This window comes from Durio zibethinus, chromosome 8, assembly GCF_047325235.1.
Source record: "Durio zibethinus cultivar Kanyao isolate XHJ-2024 chromosome 8, ASM4732523v1, whole genome shotgun sequence".
In the NCBI taxonomy this organism is placed as follows: Eukaryota; Viridiplantae; Streptophyta; class Magnoliopsida; order Malvales; family Malvaceae; genus Durio; species Durio zibethinus.
Genome location: NC_143169.1, coordinates 4,579,005 through 4,598,618, shown reverse-complemented (window position 1 = coordinate 4,598,618; position 19,614 = coordinate 4,579,005). Strand labels below are relative to the sequence as shown.

The 19,614-nt window shown below is 31.4% G+C and overlaps 1 protein-coding gene across 1 annotated transcript; it reads left to right on the top strand.

The window, feature by feature from the left end:
- The first annotated feature begins 16,780 nt into the window (after nucleotides 1-16,780).
- LOC111278562 (deSI-like protein At4g17486) lies at nucleotides 16,781-18,959 on the top strand. The gene is made up of 3 exons (XM_022865163.2): nucleotides 16,781-17,212; nucleotides 17,729-18,016; nucleotides 18,370-18,959. Exons 1-3 carry the CDS (start codon nucleotides 17,080-17,082, stop codon nucleotides 18,618-18,620), a joined length of 672 nt encoding a protein of 223 aa, XP_022720898.1. The 5' UTR covers nucleotides 16,781-17,079; the 3' UTR covers nucleotides 18,621-18,959.
- The last annotated feature ends 655 nt before the right edge of the window (nucleotides 18,960-19,614 follow it).

Below are 19,614 nucleotides of genomic sequence, written 5' to 3'. Positions count from 1 at the left end.
TCAAGTTCTCCTAAAATAGACTTAGAGAATATTTTTAAAAAAGAAATGTTCATTAATAACATCAAGAAAATCAATTGATAAAAATTATACCAATTGTTAGAAAATAATTCCATATTCTAAGTCATTATAGGCAAAAGAAAATTTATTCACTAAGCACAAGTTACCAATTGCAAGGGAGATATATACTTAAGTTAGAGATCATATATCAATTTAAACATCAAATAGCATAAGAATGGCACTAAAGCAAAAGTTCTCATGTAATGTGCAAAAATTAAACCTTTTAAATCATTCATGAACACAAAATAGATATATTCAATATTCATATATATTCATTAAATCATCAAGGAATATGTCAAAATAAATTTTAGGCCATAAAAAAACTAAAAACTCAAGGAAAACATATTTATCAATTAAAAAAATTCAAGAAAATTTTAGCACAAAAGCATAAATATGTCTACACAAATTATAGGCCATAATCAACAATGACTTAAGCTAAAAATAAGCATCATAAGAAATTCCTTTATTTAAGTCATGTTGCAACCATGTCAAGTCAAGAAAAACCACATTTATCATATATACACACACTTGACAAGAACAATAGATGAACCAATAACACATATCATTTACAAGCAAGTAGTTCATCATATTTAAAATCACAAATCAAGAGATATATCAATTGAGCACAAGATCCAAAATATTTCACAAAATTGATAAAATATTTAAGCACAAAAATAAGCATATTTCATAAAATATCTTTCACAATCAAGAAATAAATAAGTCAAGCATTTTAAAGCACAAGCATTAAAGTCAAATTGAATTAATGATCATACAAGCATATATCTTGACCAAGACTAAAGATGAACCAAGAATCAATATATTCCATTTAAGCACATAATTTTCATCAATTCATCAACACAAGAGAAGTAATAAATCTTAAATTAATAAGGATAAAGAATTAAAGCATATTTCAAGACTAAAAAAATCAAAAGATGAACAATCAAACATCAATATTTATGATTTAAGCACAAGAACAAGCACATCACAAAGGTATTTCATAAATTAAGAAATAAACAATTTAAGCACTTTCAAATCATAAGTATTAAGGTCAAGTTGAATCAATCATCATATGAGCACATATCTTTACCAAAAATATAGATGAACAAAGAATCAATATATATATCACCTAAGCACAAGATGTTCATCAATTCACAAATTAAGAGTTATAACAATTTAAAATATAACAAAAAAAATTTCAAACTATGCAAGTATTAAGAACAAATTGAGTAATTTTAATCAATATGGTCATATAAGCTTGTTCAACAATTATAAATCAATATGCATACAAGTCATAAAAATCATTTTCATCATACTAAAATCATTCAAACAAGTATATTTATGCAAAATACCACAGGATAAATCATTCAAAGCTTAATAGGTTTAGGATTTTGATTTTTGCACTTTAAAACTCATTTTTGCTTGAAAAATACCTTAGTAAATCTCAAAACTAGTCAAGCTCATTTTTAACCAACTTGAACCATTTCAACAAATTTCAAATGACAAAACAAAGTTGTTCAAGTGGTCATTTGGCATTAAAAAACAAGGAAATCAAAAAGTCAACTCTTAATCCCTATATCCTTGAAAAAGGCTATTAAGATAGGCAAATATGTTTAAACACACATTTAAGTTCTTCAAACCATTTAGAAAAGTTTTATATCACAATTAATTTCAACAAGCAACTCAAACATACTTAAGAGCAAAATAAATGAATATTCAATTCAAGCTCACATTTTTTTTTAAAGATTATGCAACATATGTCTTGTTATCAATGTTAACCAAATTTTGCATAATCAATCAAGCATTCAAATTTCATCAAGAATAGGTAACTAAGTTCAAATTCTCTTCAAATAAAGTTTAGAGGTTACCCATCTCCATTGTTTGTCTAGAGTATTCAATCTTCAATCTCACATTATAGCTCTTTGCTCTAGCACACCTATAAGAGACATTTTTCATTTGATTTTTGGTACCCAAATTGCTTTGGGTCCTTGAAAGTTAGTCACCAAATCTCTCATTCTTTTTAAAACCCATGCTTGCCTAATTCTAAATAGAACTTTTCTCTTTATGGGACAAGTATGTATAGTATGACTATGAAAATTACGAAAATTGCATTTAATCATTTTGCACTTAAACTATTATCTAAAAACTCCTGTTTTTCATTCATCAAAATATCAAATTTCTTTTTCAAATCAAATTTTTTTTTCTAAAATTCCATACCTATTTTGAGAGGTTTCAAAATCTATTTTCAATTTTTCATTTTCTTTTTCCAAAGCATTTTTTGCATTCATTAAAAACTCATTCTCTACATTCAACTTTGAAATCATTTTCTTATATTGCCTCTTCATTGATTCACATTCAACATATAGCTCATTATAAGCATCTTGCAATTCATCAAAAGCATATGAATTTGAATCAATAGAATTAGAGGTTACCTTTGGTTCCTCAATAGCCATGAGACATGATAGATGTTGGTTGAAAATTTGTCTTTCATGTAACTCATCCAACTTTCTCCATATCTCATTTGAGGTTGAGCATTTTGAAACTAAGTTGAAGTTGTAATTATCTAAAGCTTCATAGAGAATGCACTTGGCCTTTGCATCATCTATTATTTGCTTCATATATTTTGCATCTTTGGAAGGAGTATTAAGCCCTTTTTTCCATCACATTTCATACTCCAAAATCTTAAGCCATAATGAACTCCTTTATCCTCATTTTTCATTCATAAAATTCAAATTTATCAACCACAGGAGCTTTGAAGACTTCTTCACCATCGTAGAACCAAAATTGAGCCATAAGATCTTTACTCAAGGTGGTTAAACTTACAACAAGAAAACAAAGCTCTGATACCAATTGTTAGCTTTTTAGGTGAGATGATGCTCTAATAAGGGGTGAATTGGATTTTTTCAAATTCTTTCTAAACAAATGATTTCAATATAATTGAATGGAAATTAGAACAATAAAGCACTTTTGATGAAAATATAATGCAAACAATAACAATTAATGAACCTAAAATCAAATATAAACAACAATAAATTGTAAGGAAATAGGGATAGAGAAATCAAATACAATGATTTATAGAGGTTCGATCCTTCTCCATAAGGCACCTACGTCCTCTCTCTTGGTTGTTCACACCAAGACTTTAATCCACTAATTGAAAAAAAATTCTTGCAAGATACAAACCTATCTTGTACTAAATCTCTATATTTTTTTCAAGACTTAGTTAGCAACCTCTACCCTTACAATATCATGAGGATACCTCATCTATTGCTTACAAGATAACCCAAATAATTTTTGCAAACTAAAATACCTATCAAGGTTGAGTGTTTGCCTAATGACGTACAAAGAAAATGATAAATGAAAACACAACAATATTTTGGATACAAGAAATACAAAGGATATTGAATTTAAGCTCTAAAAACTCTTGATTCTAAGAGAAAATGAAAATATAACTTGTTAGCACTTGCTTTCTTGCTTCATCAATCTTCTTGGCATGTTGGAATGCCCAATTTATAAAGAAATTGAGGAAATAGCCATTGGGAATGCTTGGGAAATGAAAAACCATGTTTTACTCCTTTAAAACTAGTCGTTAGAGCTTGTTTAGGACGAAGGGATCGATTGGTTCTTGAATTTCACTCAATTTTTTATCATTACAGTAAAAGGGATCAATTGGTTTTGGTACTTGATCGGTTGGGTCAGCTAGAGGATCGATCCTGTAACCCAGGAGATCAATCCAGTCAAGTTGCTCTATTGTATCCTATTTTGCACTCTACTCACTAATTTGATTGTATCTTGTGTTATACAAATCTAAATCACAAACCATTTCAAGATTTAGAAACTAGACTTAAAAGGGCTTTCTATCTATCTAAAATTCATCATCTAATTCATTGTGTACTAATTATAATGAATTTTCAAATATACCCCTTGTGCAGTTTTTAGATAACTGCAGTGTGTCTAGTAAAAATTCAAAATCTTTTCTTAAAAAATTTTGATTTTGATTTTGTTTGATCCATTAGAAATTAGACTCAAAGATCTTTCCAACCATGTAAAATTAAAATATTAAAACTTCTTGAATTAATACAGAAAAATAAAAAATTAAATGTTGGAAAACTTTGTTCTTGTAAAATAACTTTCTTAAATTAATCTATTTCTCAAAACCAATATTATTAAAATTGTATTAAGTCCAAAATGAATAAGTTCACTTTAAAAACAACAATTGGACTTTCATTTAAGCTCAAATAAATAATCTTTACATATAGATTTAGTTTGAAAAATATGAAACTAAGAAATGTTTGTTTAAACTTTGAAAATCATATTATTTATTTAGTATCAAAATATAAAACTTAAGAACATATACTAAATAAATCTTTTTCAAAATCTTGATCAAGCTTATTTAGCTTAATGTTTTGTCCTTTCAAAATAAAGATCAATTCAAGGCTAACAAGCTTTCAGCATCTAGACAGACTTTTAAAACAAACTCATTTTTATAATTCTTTTAAAAAATGAATTTTTATATTTATTTGGAAGAAGTTTTGTTTTTCATAATTTCTAGAAAATAATCTTTATAATTAGTTAGAACATGCTCAATTTATAATTTCTAAAAACTAATTTTATGTTTTATACATTTCTTTTTCCATTAAAATTTATTATTATTATTATTTATTACTTAGTTATTATTTTATTTTTATTATTTAATAATTCCACAACATTTATGTGAAATTATTATTTTAAAATTCAATTTTGAATCCCTCCAACACCTAGGTAGGGACTTAAAATTTTAAAAGTTATTGTATATTTTTTAGTAAAAAAACATTACCATCAATATTTATTATTACCCATTTTTTAACTATCCTTACTATTTTTAACCACTCTTTTTTTAAAATAAATAAAATGAATTAATCAATCTACAAAATAGAAAACATCTAAAACATTAACATCTATCATTAGCAAAAAATGAATTAAACCAAGGCCATTGTACGCTACCCATCCCACTTTCTTACACCTAACAAGGTTTGTTCCTTTTTTCTTGATACGTCATTCTTTCTATTTTAAAACCAGAAAACATGAACCAGTGGGGAACTCAATTCTCATGGAATCCATAACAAAGATTCCAAAGGTGGGATCATAAAAATATAAACTAACTAAACAAATTAAAAAGAATCTAAGCTTACCTACAAGCGACTACAAGCAAACAAACTGAAAGCAAGGGATATATATAAAAAATGGAAGGTTTGAAGTTAGCTTCTGTAAGCCATTCGCACGTTTGACTTTCAATGCTCATGAAAACCAATATTCATTCACTACAAAATTCTACCCATAAAAAGATGGTCAGGATCTATTTCTTTTAAGACAAACTAAAGAAAGCCAAGGATATGGCCCTATGTTGGCTTTTAATGCTTAAAAAAATGTGGTTCAAAACAACTAACATAGAAAAAGCAACAACATTCGCAGGAGAATAGCTCAAAATGAAAGACAGAAGCAAGACCAAAATGAAAATATAACAGAGAGCTACCTTTCATCCTGCTTCTTCCAGCAGACTTCCTCCCCTTTGGTTGTAATCTTTCTTGTTTTCTAAAGCCTTTTCCTTCTCTTTTCTGTTGCACCTCTCTCATTGCTCCCAAGCTTTTTTTTTTTTAACAGAAACTAGCTTCCCCGACTGTTTTGCATACTCGGCAAACCCTTCTTTTTTAAAGCTCTCTAGCTTTCCTCCTCAAGGCTTCAAGGTTTGTTTTCTTGTTTTTTTCTTCTTTTTCCACTCCCTTACAGCTACTTTGGCCGGCCACTGATCCTTTAGAATTTGTCTGCCTCCAATTCCTTCAGCCCTTATCTCGCTAGTTTGTCCCCTCTTTCCTTGTAAAAAAACTGACTTTTCTTCTTGATAAATGTCGGCCTTTGGATCAAGTAGCATCCAAAGATCAAAGTTGCTTTTCTTTTTTTTTTTTCAAGAAACAAGCTTTAACCTTTGGATTAAAATTTAAAGAGACTCAATGGTTCAAGTTATTCATTGCAAATGTTGAATTTTTAGCTTTCTAAACCTATGAAAAAGATCATTTTGCCCCTAATATAAAGTTTTTTATATTTAGATCATTTTCTTATAAATCAATATTCTCATGCTCATTTTTGTAATTCTAAAACACAAAAAAAATTTTGTAAAAATTCAAAGTCGAGAAAACTAAATTACGAAAATACCTATATAAATGTAATTTGATAATTTCACTTTTTACATTTTTTAGAGTACTGTTATGATTTTCAATGTACCAAAAATTATGAAATATTATGAAATTCAGATTTAAAAAGTTTCATGAAAATTCAAACTCGAGAGTCAAATTACAAAAATACCCTTATAAGGGTATTTTTGTAACTTCATACTTCTTGAGGTATTACTGAGATTTCAAATACACAAAAAATCATGAAATATTATGAAATTAAGATATAAAAAGTTTCATAAAATTCTGAGCTTGAAAAGATCAAATTACGAAAATACCCATTAAAAAGTATTTTAGTAATTTTGTACTTCTCCAAATGTAATCAAAATTTTTAGTATTTTAAAAATCTCCAAATTTAATTTTAAATCACATTGATTCCAATTAGATTGTGAATTTTGATAATGAACTCTAACTTTATCCATTTTGACTAAGTTTTGTATAATTTTAATTTTGTCTTACTGGATTTGATCCGAATTGACTTTGAGTCTCTAAATGAGCTAATGTTTGAGCTATTTATGCGTTGTAAATGATCCTCATAAATGATCTTAGTCCATGTTCATAAATGAACCTAGATTAATTATGTTAAAAAATATTTCGGACAAAATTCAGTGTCTATATTACCTGATTAACTGCTTTAGATAAATTTTTACACAAAATGTAAAACTCTGCAAGGAAGTTGATTGCTCACCTTGGCTGATTCAATTGCCCTCGACAACTTTACACACAATATGAAACCCTGCAGTGCATTGGACTGCCCCCCTTAGTGAAGTCAACTGCCATAGGCAAAATTTTAAATAGAATGTTGGAAGTTTATCAGCAATCGACTTCTACTCAAAGCGCAATTGACTGCTCTTGTAACTTTCATTCCAAAGGTTTTTTTTATATTTCCAAACTTCATTTATTCAATACGAATACAAACTACATTACTTCGAAAACTTATTTTTTAGATGTAAAAAGTTTTAGATTTTGTAAATATGAGAGACAAATTACACAAGCATAAAAATCGGTAATTGTTTTAGATGAGTAGGCACATGCAATCTCCTACGATCATAATTTATTTTAATATTTTTTTTATTTGTGAATGTATGCAAAAGGTGTCGAATTCTATCAAAAATGTATCACTGCTTGTGTTTTTGATAGGAAAACATCTAATTTGAACCTAAGTAAAAAAAATATTTTTGCTCCAACGTCCAAGCAAAACTCTTGCTACGTGGTTTATGTTACAATTCTAATTGGAATTAGGAGGTGGAAATAGAAGGCAAATTGACCTCAAATCAAGGAAAGAATGAAGAAAATCAGACCTTTTTAGAAATTAATAGCATTTGCAGTCCCCACACATGAAAAAAGAAACCCCAACCAAAAGAAAAAGAGAACTTTTATGGACCCAATTAATTTCAGGATGATGCATGGCAAGACCATTGATCACTTGAGTCCAAGTTAGGTTAACAACTTACCAACCCAAAATTAGAAGCTCTATCTCATAAACCCTTTTCGATGCCATAAACAAACCTACTTTTAATTTTCCATCCTTGAAAGTTCAATTCATTTGTATGACATAACCACATTCTTAATTTCTTACCTTTTTATGGGAAAATTGTGCTATATTTAAAGAGTTTTTTATCAAAGGATTGTAATTTTAAAATGTTTTGTTTTTATTTTATATTTTCAATTTTATATTTTAATATCTAATGTTTCTTCCCAAATCATTATCAATTCATATTCTTTTAATCGTGTACCATCAAATTCTCTCTCTCTCTTGCTTGTATTATTAAAAAAATCTTGTACTTTCAAATTTACTTTTCAATATCTAATATTTCTTGCCAGACCATTATTAAATCATATTTTTTATTATTGTTTTTAGGATTTTAATTTATAACTGTTATGTTTGATCCTCAAGTCAACAAGATTGATTGTCATACTCGTTAAATCAACACACATTGAATTATCACATCACTCACTCAAAGTGGTCGACACCCGAGTTCCTCGGTCGCCATAAGTATTTGCCTACTTAAGTTGCAGGCCAACCTAATATATGGGTCGCTCACCCATGAGAAATTGCTCATCCAATTACCTCTATTAACGCTTCATCAACGAATCATCTCACAATAGGTTAACTAGTTTAAGATTATTAAAGGCCACCAACTTACATTCCACGTGGACTTTTTGAGTTTCGTGTCAACTTCTCATCATCTATCAACGATTCATGTCTCATCACCTTCTACATCTCACATATAAGATAAAAGAAAATCTGAGTATAATATTCTAAACTGCCTTCTTTAAGTTTCTTCCATTGTTTTCTGCAACTATATCATCTTTTTCTTTAATCCTAAATTCTTATACTTTATTGATTTTATTATCAGAGCGCACTTCAACGATCAAACTCCAATGCCCTTGACCATGCTTCCTTTACCGTATATCAAATTCTCTTCTGCCTCACCATCCAAGTGAGCTCTAACTCACCATTGCACAAAATACCATCAACAATAACTAAACAAATTTGACTCCATATTGCCCAATTTTATGCATTTTTGTTTAGCATCAACCAACAACCATAAAGCCTTTAATCTACTTTAAAATTAACAACACCAAATTTGAGAGTTCTTAGAATAAAATATTAAGAAATGTGTAATTTGAATATCTATGTGTTACGTTCTTTTTTACGAAAGAAAAACTATTTCAATGGAAAGAAAAAGTCTGGGAACTAGCATGTCAATGAGATATCCATATCCATGCCCCAAGAAACTCGATCCCGAGGGCCTTTTTGGCTTTTTTTCGTTCCCCATAAAATCACATTACCAAACATTTTCAATTGCAAATTTCCTAAAACCAGTAAAAAGAGCTTTGGTAATGTTGGCATTTTATACTTGCTTTATAATTACAACTTGATTTTAGTAGCACAAAAAAACAGAAAATGAATAATCACCTTTGCAACATTCTTATCCCAAAATAGTTAGATGGAATTTCCAACTCTAATATATTAATTTTAAAAAATTAGTAAATATTAGACTTGTTCAAGAGTTGGTCTACCTCTCAAATCTGAAAATTCACCCAAATTTTGAGAGACTTTAGATAAAAATTAAAATCCATTAAACAAGTTTTGGCATAATTTTTAAACTCATTTAAATTTCGAGTCAAGTATTGGATAAAAAATTTTAAATCAAACCAGACCTGATTCCACTCAAATTCACATATATATAAATTATATATATATATGAATTATATAAAAATTATTTCACATATATATATAAATTAAAAATAAAAATTATATATCTTATTAAATTTATTTTTAATTTTTATATTTATTTTTAATTTGTATATATATGTGAATTCAATATAATTCCATTAAACTTAATTTAATCACATTTTTTAAATTTTTTTATTATATAAATTAAATTTAATTGGTGGACTTAAGATTTATTTTCTTAACTTGGATCAAATTTGAAAAAATTTTGAGACCCAAAATTTTTGATTGGGTTAAGTCTTGGCAAGTATATAAGCTATTAATGTTAAGTATGAGCCTAACCCGACCCATGAACACTTCCATTAAATACATTGATGATGAAATTTTTAGATTTTATAAACAGATTAGCAAAGTGACATATATTCCTTATGATATATTAAAAAATGAAAAATAATTAAAAAAGAAATAAGATATGAGTTAATTTGATAACTCTTGTAAAATTAAAAACTCCACTAACAATAGATCAAATAATTTCTTTAATTTAAAGTATCTTGCGCAATTTAAGTATAGGCATTTTTTAAACTTTTTTTATGGAGCTTAGGCATCATAATTTTAAGATAATGTGTCATGCCACATTTGTTGACAACGTATAAGAGAGTATTTGAATGAAAACTAGAGAACAAAAATGTATTTGGATATAATAAAATGATAAAGGTTTCTATGAGAAAATTTTGGAATAATTTAAGCCATACTTAGTATTTTAAATAATATAAAAATCTATTTTTCTTTTTATTTGGTATATGTGATATTGAATTATAAAATAAAAAAATAATTTTCTCTGGTCTCATAAATCTCATGTCATCCTTCCAAAATTAAAAACTAAACTCAAGACTTTCAAGATGGAGTTCTTAAACTCCAGTCGTAGTGCATCTCTTTGCAGATAATATAAAACTAATGAACTGGGAGAACTCATTTTCGATATTATTCTAATATCATTTAAAACTCAAACTTAAATATTATAAAAAAAAATCTTTAACTTAAATATTAATCATTCCAAACTAAATCAAGTAAAAGAAAAGTCAAATAAATATAAATAATTATTTTTATAAATAAAATTGTTCAAAGAATTTTCCTCCTAATAAAAAATTAAGATTTAAAATTAAATTTTTAAAATGTTATTAATAGTTATCTTTAATTATTTTTGTGTAATTCTTTTAAGTTTTTTTTTTGTCAAAACTCTCATAAATTATAAAATTTAAAGATAATTTAATGAATGTTTAGGGATTATAATAAAATGTTTAATGTGATATTTGAATTTTAAACATTTTTAATGTAATACTTGAATTATGAATTTGTTAACAAATATGGTACTTGAAGGGTTATTTATGTTTATCACATATTATCATTTGAAGTTAATTACATTAAGGATGAATACCATATTAATTAATAAATTTATAATTCAAATATCACATTAAAAATTTTTAAAATTCAAATATCATAGTAAATATTTCATTATAATTTACAAATCATTTAAAACATTATTCCTAAAATTTATTTTGTTACTCATGTATAGGGTGGCATAGTGTCATGGTCAGGCCGTAATGTGCCTTAATCCTACCATGACTGACCTTAAGTTGAGCAACGGTCAAAACCTTGTGATCGGGATAATGGTCCTCAAGCAGTTGGTGTGCAGTGTAAACTCTGGAAAATGTTGCTAATCAAGTGTGCAAACGATGTGAGCCCTAGTCCCCAAGATGTATGGGCAAGTACAAGTCAGTGGGCAAATGCTCTGAAGCTAGATAGCCAATTGAGTACTGTCATTTTACAGCCATGTGTGTGCACCCTCAAGTGGGTTAGTGGAGTAACTAGCAAAATCTGAGAATCATGGTAGCTGAGAGACAGGTCACTGGGCCCTAAGTTGGCTCAAGAAGGCCTTAAGATGACTAAGAAAAAAAGTGTCACAATTTCAAACAGTCTTACGATTCCTAGTAGCATAGCCAAAAAATCTCTTCGCTCTTTATAAAAGGATATTTGGTGTCAACTTTCCACTACCTCTTAGCTAGCGAGTAGATGGGGGCCTGGCTAGTTTAAAATGAGTTACTCTTAAGCACATGTGATGTTTAGGTGGGCGAGCATCATCAAGTCATAAATGTGGCATAGTATCTTCTCAGGTTATGGTAAACCCAAGGACGATTGGGGCGAACAGGCTTCATATCTCACATTTGCATTAAATTGTAGGGTTAGACACTAACGTTTGCTATGCTGTTCGATTTTCTCTCTTTGAGCTGGTTCAATGAGTAACCAAGGATCATGAGATAGTGTTTACATGGAAGAGGCACCATCAAATCTGAAGGATAAGTGAGCTAGTAGGACGGCATGCTATTAGACCCTTATGGTAATCGATCGAGGTGTGCTACAGCTAGGACAGTGCATTAAAGTTTCGCAAGGTGGAACAGGAATGATGTTAGGTGTCTATCATGCGTGCGTACAGCCTAAAGTGAGGCTAAGAGTCGAGGCCTTAAGATATAAGTTTCATGGGATAAGATAAGCCTAGTGCGCCATTGGGTTAGTTGTTGACTAGCATTTGTATTGTGCTTCAAGTTCGAGGTGCAAAAGCTTGCATACAGTGCTTGCGGGCATGGTGTTGGGTTCTTACCATGCTAGATTGAGATATCATCATGAGAACTAGGGTTGTATACCTTTTATGTGAATTCAAAGATCTGTGCTTAGGACCTTGGTACCTGTGGGCATGGATGGGTGTTTAGGGCCACCATAAAACTTGTGTACTACTAATTGTGATAAGAGTTGGATTCCCCCTATAGAGTTTAAAAAAGTTATGTGTGACTCTATAGAGGCAAAGCCAAGAAGGACTCAGGAGTATGTGACTTAAAGAATCGAGATATTGAACTGTTCATGAGAAAATGGACTCGTGAAAGGTTGACCTTGACTATGAATAGTCTTGGTGCAGCATGGATGCGTGATTTTGGTATAAAGAACACCTGACTCGTGACATTTGGTATCAAAGCCTAGTTTGGCTAAGTGGTGGGATTAAAGTGGCCCCAAGTGTGGGCATGATATTAATAAATTAAGGTAATGTTAAGCTCAAAGAGAGCTATTGATGCAAGATCGAAATATTATGGCTATGTGGGCTTGAGATTGAGCCACTAATGCGTGATGTAGGAAATTGGCCTAGGTGCAAAGCCTTTGAGTTGACTTTTGGATGCCAAGTGAAAGGGCACATGAGTCTTACCTTACCTAGCGAAAGGTGTTGGGGCATACAGGCATGTGATACCCTTATAGTGGGAAAAATCATGTTAAAACCGAAATGCTAAAAGGGCTACACCATGAAAGGGTGTTGTGTGAAGCCATGTGGGCTAAAAAAGTCTTATCTTAAGGGACTTGATTGGAGCTTACTGAGATCAATTACTAATGTGTGCATTTATTATGTGTTATAGGTGCCCTAGTGAGGGTATGAGTGAGTATTTAGGGTCCAAAAATGAAGCCACTTTGCAAAAGCAAACAAGTTTGAGTTGACTAAAGATTGAAGCCATGAGTTTATGATGGTCGGTTGACCATTCTGGTGGTCATAGGATAACAAGATTATGTCAATCAGTAGATTGTGCTTCTGTTAGCCGAAAGAAAAGGCCTTATGAGATATGGTGGTCAAGGGACCATAACAATGTGCAGTTCTGTGAAACAAGCAAGCGAGAGTTAGCCAATTGACAAAGCCTTATGAGTTGTGATAGTTAGAAGACCAATTGAGTTAAGCAAAGTCGAGGGTATTGGCATTCAAGTTGCATCTGATCAGTGGACTGGATGAGTTTGAACAAGATAGAATTGAGCCGATTGTGATTGTGGAACCTTTTTAAGTTGATATTGGCCAATGGGATGGCCTTGATTTCGAGTAGTCAGTGAACCTTGAATATCGAGTGGGTTGGTAAACCTTAAGATTGAGCTAGTTAAGAGACCTTGTGTTTAAAGTGGATCAACAGGTCTTTAAGCTTTGTGTGGTCTTTAAGCTTTGTGTGGGCTTTAAGTTACACTTTAAGCTATAGTAGAGTTAAGGCAAACAAGTTATGGAACCATTATTAAGGCATGGGTATGTGTAAGAGATGAGTTTGAGTAAAAGTGAAGGAGACTTGTTATTCTCTGTGAAACTAAGCAAGGCAATGGAACCTACGAGATTATTGAGCATAAGAATGAGTTCGAGATGGCATGCATTAAAGTGCCACCATAAAGGCGGTTGGCCGGAGGGCCACACCTAGAGAGGTGACCTTAGAGGGGCCGAAATGACCTAAGTTGTAAGATAACCAAAGTGCTTAAATGCCTCCATGCTAGGGTCTATTATGGGTGGTGCCTATAAGTGTGGTTAACCTAAAACCACGTCCAAAGGGGTGTATCAAAGAGTCAATACTGCAAGAGTGTAGTTAGTGTAATGGCTCACATCCAGTCGGATGTGTGGCAAAATAGGTGGTCATTTATTCTACTAAGGGTCATGATTAATAAGGGTGCCTTAAGGTCACAACCTGATGTGATCATGGGTGAACCAGTGCAGTGGCACTAATGAAAAATGGATTGAGTATGTAAATCAGATATGGAATTAGCACAAAGGTGCATTGGAGCTGGGATGATCCTTCTACATTGGTAATGAACAAGTACTATGGGCGATGCCTCATTTGACAGGATCATGACTCGATCCTTAAGGGTACAAGTGAAAGACATAAAAAAAAATGTCAACTATGTGCAACAAGAGAGTTGGGTGTGGTCTTGGTATCGAAGAGGGCATCGACATAGTAAGTGAGGGAGAATATCATGGTTAGGCCTTGGTGTGCATCAATCCTACCATGACTAACCCTGAGCTAAGAGCGATCGAGACCTTATGATCGAGATAATGGTCTTAGAGCAATGAGTGTGCAGCTTAAGCTCAAAAGCATATTACTGATCAATTGTGTAAGTAGTGTGGCCTTAATCCCTAAGATGCGTAGGTAAATGTGGCTAGTGGGTAAGCGACTTAAAGCCAAGTAGCCAATCGGGTGTTCTCGATTGAAGTTTTGTGTGTGTACCCTCAAGTGGGTTGGTAGAGTAACTACCAAAATCTGATAATCATATGGCCAAAAGGCAAGTTACTGGGCCCTGAGTTAACTAAAGAAAGCCCTAAGATGGCTAAGGAGAAAAGTGTCCCCATTTTAGATAGTTTCACGGTTCTTGGTAACATAGCTAGGAAATCTCTTATACTCTTTATAGGGGCACGTTTAGTGTTAGCTCTACCACCCCCTTAGCTAGTGGGTAGGTGAAGGCCTGGCTAGCTAAAGTGAGCTATTCCTAGGCACATATAGTATCTAGGTGAGCGGGCATCATCGGGTCACAATGTAGACAGTATCTCCTTGGGTCATGGTAAACTTGAGGATGATTAGGGTTGGCGAATCTCATATCATTCCTTTGCATTAGACAATAGGGTTAAATGGTAACATTATCTATGTACCTCAGTTTCCCCTCATTAAATAGGTTTAATAATTAACCAAGGATCATGAGATAGTGTTTGCGTAAGAAGTGTATCATCGAACCTAAAAGATGAGCAAGCTAACAGGCAAGCATGCTGCTAGACCCTTATGACCAATCGATAGAGGTGTGCTATGACTAGGGTAGCACACCCAGAGTTTCTCGATGTAGGACAGGCATGATATCAGGTGTCTATCATATGTGCGGGCAGCCCAAAGTGAGACTAAAGATCAAGGCCTTAAAATATGAGTTTCGTGAGATGAGATGAGCCTAGTGTGGCTCTGGGCTGGCTGCTGACCAGCATTCGTGCAGTGCCTTCGGGTTTGAGGTATGAGAGCTTACATATGGTGCATGCATGCAAGCATGATATTGGGTTTTAACCATGCTAGATGGAGATACCATTACAAGAATCGAAGCTGCACACTCCTATGTGAATTCGAGGGTCGATGCTCGAAACCTTGGTGCCTACAGGCATAGATGGATGCTTAGGGCCACACTAAAACTTGTGTGCTACTAATGGTGATGAGAGTTGAGTTCCATCATGTTGAATTTGAGAATGTCCCATGCGATCCTACGAGGTCAAGGCCATGAAAGGCTCACAAGTATGTGGTTTGAAGGATTGGTAATGATCTATTCATGGAAAAATAAACTCACAAAAAGGTAACCTAAATTATGAGTAGTTTTGGTGCCACACGGATGCTTAGCTTCAATATAAGAAACATACGGCCCATGACACATAGCCTATAATAGTGCAAACCTAATCAACATCATTTTCAAGGTTATGTCTTATCTTTATGATTCTTGCCAATGATTTTCAAAGTGTAAATCAGTCGACCCTCAATATTAATTTGACTTTAGCAACATATACAAATATACAACAAACACCCAAAAGATTGCAATGATCAAGCTTTTCTTTTTCCTTTTTCGAACAAATGCTTTATTACTTATTATCTTCGTCCATATCAACCTTTATTGCCCATTTTTTCACAATCATTTATTCACATAGAGTAAAATTTACCTTATGAAAAATTATGAATATAATGCAATTGGGACTTTGATGTTACCAAATAAATTCACAAAATCAAATGCTCATTGCATATGAAAAATTCAAAATTAGATAAAGTATTTAATTTTACGTCACGATTTCATGTATTTAAAATTAACACCCATAAAAAAATCATTAATAAAATATGTATAAAAAATCATCATTTTAATTAAATTTTATGCATTTGAGATTAACTTAATAAAAAATCATTAAGATATGTGTCAAAGATCATTGTTGAATCATATGAATTCACAAATTCAGTTAATCTTTAGTTAGCCCAATTTGAATCATATCTTAATAATATAAAATATTATGAAAAATTAAATAAATGATACTTTAGAGCATTTTTTTACCCAAAAAAAAAGTAATTTGGGATAAAAAAAGAGTTAACAGGTACTTAATTTTAAATTTCAGACAAATTAAACGAAAATTTTTAATAATATTTACATATATTAATTAAATTAAACTCTAAATTTTTTTGTTAATAATTAAGGTTATGTGAGATTTGAATTTTGTTATTAATTAACATACCTAATCAATATCATCTCATTTGGTTGGTCCCATCTTCCGTTTGTGCGCCCAAAACAAAATCATGAAATTGTCACATTGTCATTCCTTCTCTTCTAAAAGAAACCATAGCATTATACAACTAAAAATTACCAACTATAATATAATAATATGAGACCCCACATTGTGCCGTAATGGCTCTGCGTTACTTTCTCCCAAAAACGAAAAATCAAATTCTTAAACACAGCTAACAATGGCAAACCTCGTCATTTTCCTCCAACTCCAAGCCCTATTATGCAAATCCCTGATATTATATATCAACCTTATTCTAAATTTAAAAATCCGGTGTGGCACTATCTGCCGCCGATGATGGCCATAATCAGAAGATTCTCGTTCTCTTTTATCTGATTTCAAGATTTTAAAAATCAAAACCTTATATTAAATTTTTAAAATAAATATAACTTTTTATTTTTTTTAGTTCTCTGTTCGCAATCTCATTCGCTAACGAATGAATTAAGCGCGACGCAACTATCATTTTCATCATATAAAAAAAGAATTAGCCTAAGGTTAATTTTTTTTCTAAAAAAAAAATGTTGTGTCGCAAAAATTCGAGCTGTGAGGAGACAGGATCAGTACCAGTGTATCTCAATGTGTATGATCTAACACCAATTAATGGCTATGCATATTGGTTTGGACTTGGGGTATATCATTCTGGTGTTCAAGGTTAGCTTTCTTACTACTATGAACAATGAAGATTTCTTTCTTTTTCTTGTTTTGAAACTTTCACTTCTTTTACATGTTTTGTACTTCTTGTACTTTTGGAACTTAGATCTATTGTTGGGTTGTCCTAAATCTTTGAAACTGTTATACTTGAGTTGTCTGAAAATCTGTGATGTTGTTCATTGATTTTGAAAGGGTAGTTTTGTTTTTTAGGTCCATGAGCATTGAACTTTTAATATCAGTGATAGAAAATCAAATTCTGGTAACCTAAAATACAAAATAAAGTAAGTTTGGTTAGATGTTCTTTTCCATTTTAGATCCATGAGAAAGAAAGAAAAAAACCAGAAAGTGTTAGCTGAAGTGAGCTTGAAGAAAAAGACTTTGGGTAGTTTGGTTTTCTTTTTTCTAACCTTTTCTGCCATCTGTTTTAAAAAAAGACAGTTTCCAAATCTGCTGAATTTATGTTTTTTTTTTCTTTTTTTTTTTTTTTTTTGGGGGGGGGGGGGGGGGGGGGCGCAGTTCATGGGGTTGAATATGCGTTTGGAGCTCATGAATATCCAACAACTGGAATATTTGAAGCAGAACCAAAACAATGTGATGGATTCAGCTTTAGGAAATCAGTTTTGATTGGAAAAACAGATTTGGGGCCTGCAGATGTGAGGGGAGTAATGGAGGATTTAGCAGAGGAGTACAAAGGAAATGCCTACAATTTAATCACCAAAAATTGCAACCATTTCTGCAATGATGCTTGCATCAGGTTGACTGGGAATCCAATTCCCAGTTGGGTTAATCGCCTTGCTAGAATTGGTAAGACCAAGAAACGTTACTTCTATTTATGTGAAAATGGGTTTTTCAATTAAAATCTGTTGTTGTAATTTGCCAAAGAAACTGATAAACTGATGATTCTTTCTCTTTTTTTTATTTCGTTTTCTTTAGTATACCAACTAGCATTTGATTTTTTTTTCCTTTTCTGGGTGAGATAGATAATAGTTGAAAGTGTCAATAATGTAAGTGTTTGATTAGCAAAAATTATATATAGGTGTGATAAAAAATATATATTTTTAGGTGTGTGCTATACGATAATTTTTATATTTTTCACAAATTTGTTTTTGTTTTAGTTTAATAAACTAATGTACGTTGTCATCTGTTGTTTATTGTAGGCTTCTTATGCAACTGTGTTCTTCCAGTGGCTTTAAATGCAACCAAAGTACGGCATCACAGAATTGAAGGCAAAGCTTGTGAAGGAGAGAAGAAAAATTTGACAAGCGGGTCTAACAGATTGACATCTTCTTCAAATTCTTCTTCCTCTTCAAACTCATCACCTGCAATCACTCAAACTCGAGGCAGAAGCAGAAGCAGACGTTCACTTCCCCCATCTTCACCTTTGATTCTTGGTCCTTCATCATCTTGATGAGGATGATCAAATATTTTGGGACAGTTATTGAATCAAAATGCACAAAAGAGGGGCCAAAAAATAAAAAAGGAAAGGAAAGCATTGATTTTTTTTTTCTGTGCATTATTTTCTTGGTGATTTTATGATGCCAACATTGTCTTGAGAGATGTTGCAGGCATGATATCTGTACATTTGTATGTTATCAAAAAAAAAAATTTTCTGGCAAGTGATGGTTTGTGTCTGCAAATGTCATCCAACTTCATCTCCATTACTTTTATTCAACTTTTGATTGACCCTGTGTTCAATTATTAGCTGCAATGTTCATACTTAAATGGCAAAAAGAAGGGAGCAGCCAAATCAATTTCAATCTTTTGCTGTCACTTTTTTTTTTTTTGATTTGATATATGTTGAACTTAGCTTTCTCTGGATACTGCTTAAAATTGAAAGCAACATTTTGAGTCATTGTTGACAACGCACTTTTATTATTATTTTTTTTCTGGCATTTTTTTTCACAACTGTTTTAGTCTCTGTTAACCTTTTCCCCAAAGCATCGAGCATCCCACCACCCACTTTTGCTTTGGAATCATTGACCTCGTCAAGAATGCAGTGATTTTTATTGCCTGGGTGCTTAGCATCGAAAATGACCTGTCAATTTTTCTGAGGAAGCAATTTTTTTTTTTTCTTCAGAAAAATGAGAGAGGAAGATCATTGAAGGTTCTTGGAATTATATTTCTAAACTGCCAATCATGAAGTTGGCGCATTATTTGCTCATTTTCTTATGTACTAAGTTCTCTTTTTTTTTTTTTTTAAGTTAGAAGATATCTTATTAATATAATTCAATTACAAAATTCCAAAAGGAAAACCTCATAGAAGCACACGGAGTAACAATTTGAGCCTCACACTTCACATCTAATGTCCTAACATTATCGCTGGAGTGAATATAATATATATATATATATGAGAAATTATTAAATATATAAATAATGAAAATTTTAAATTTTATAAATTAAAT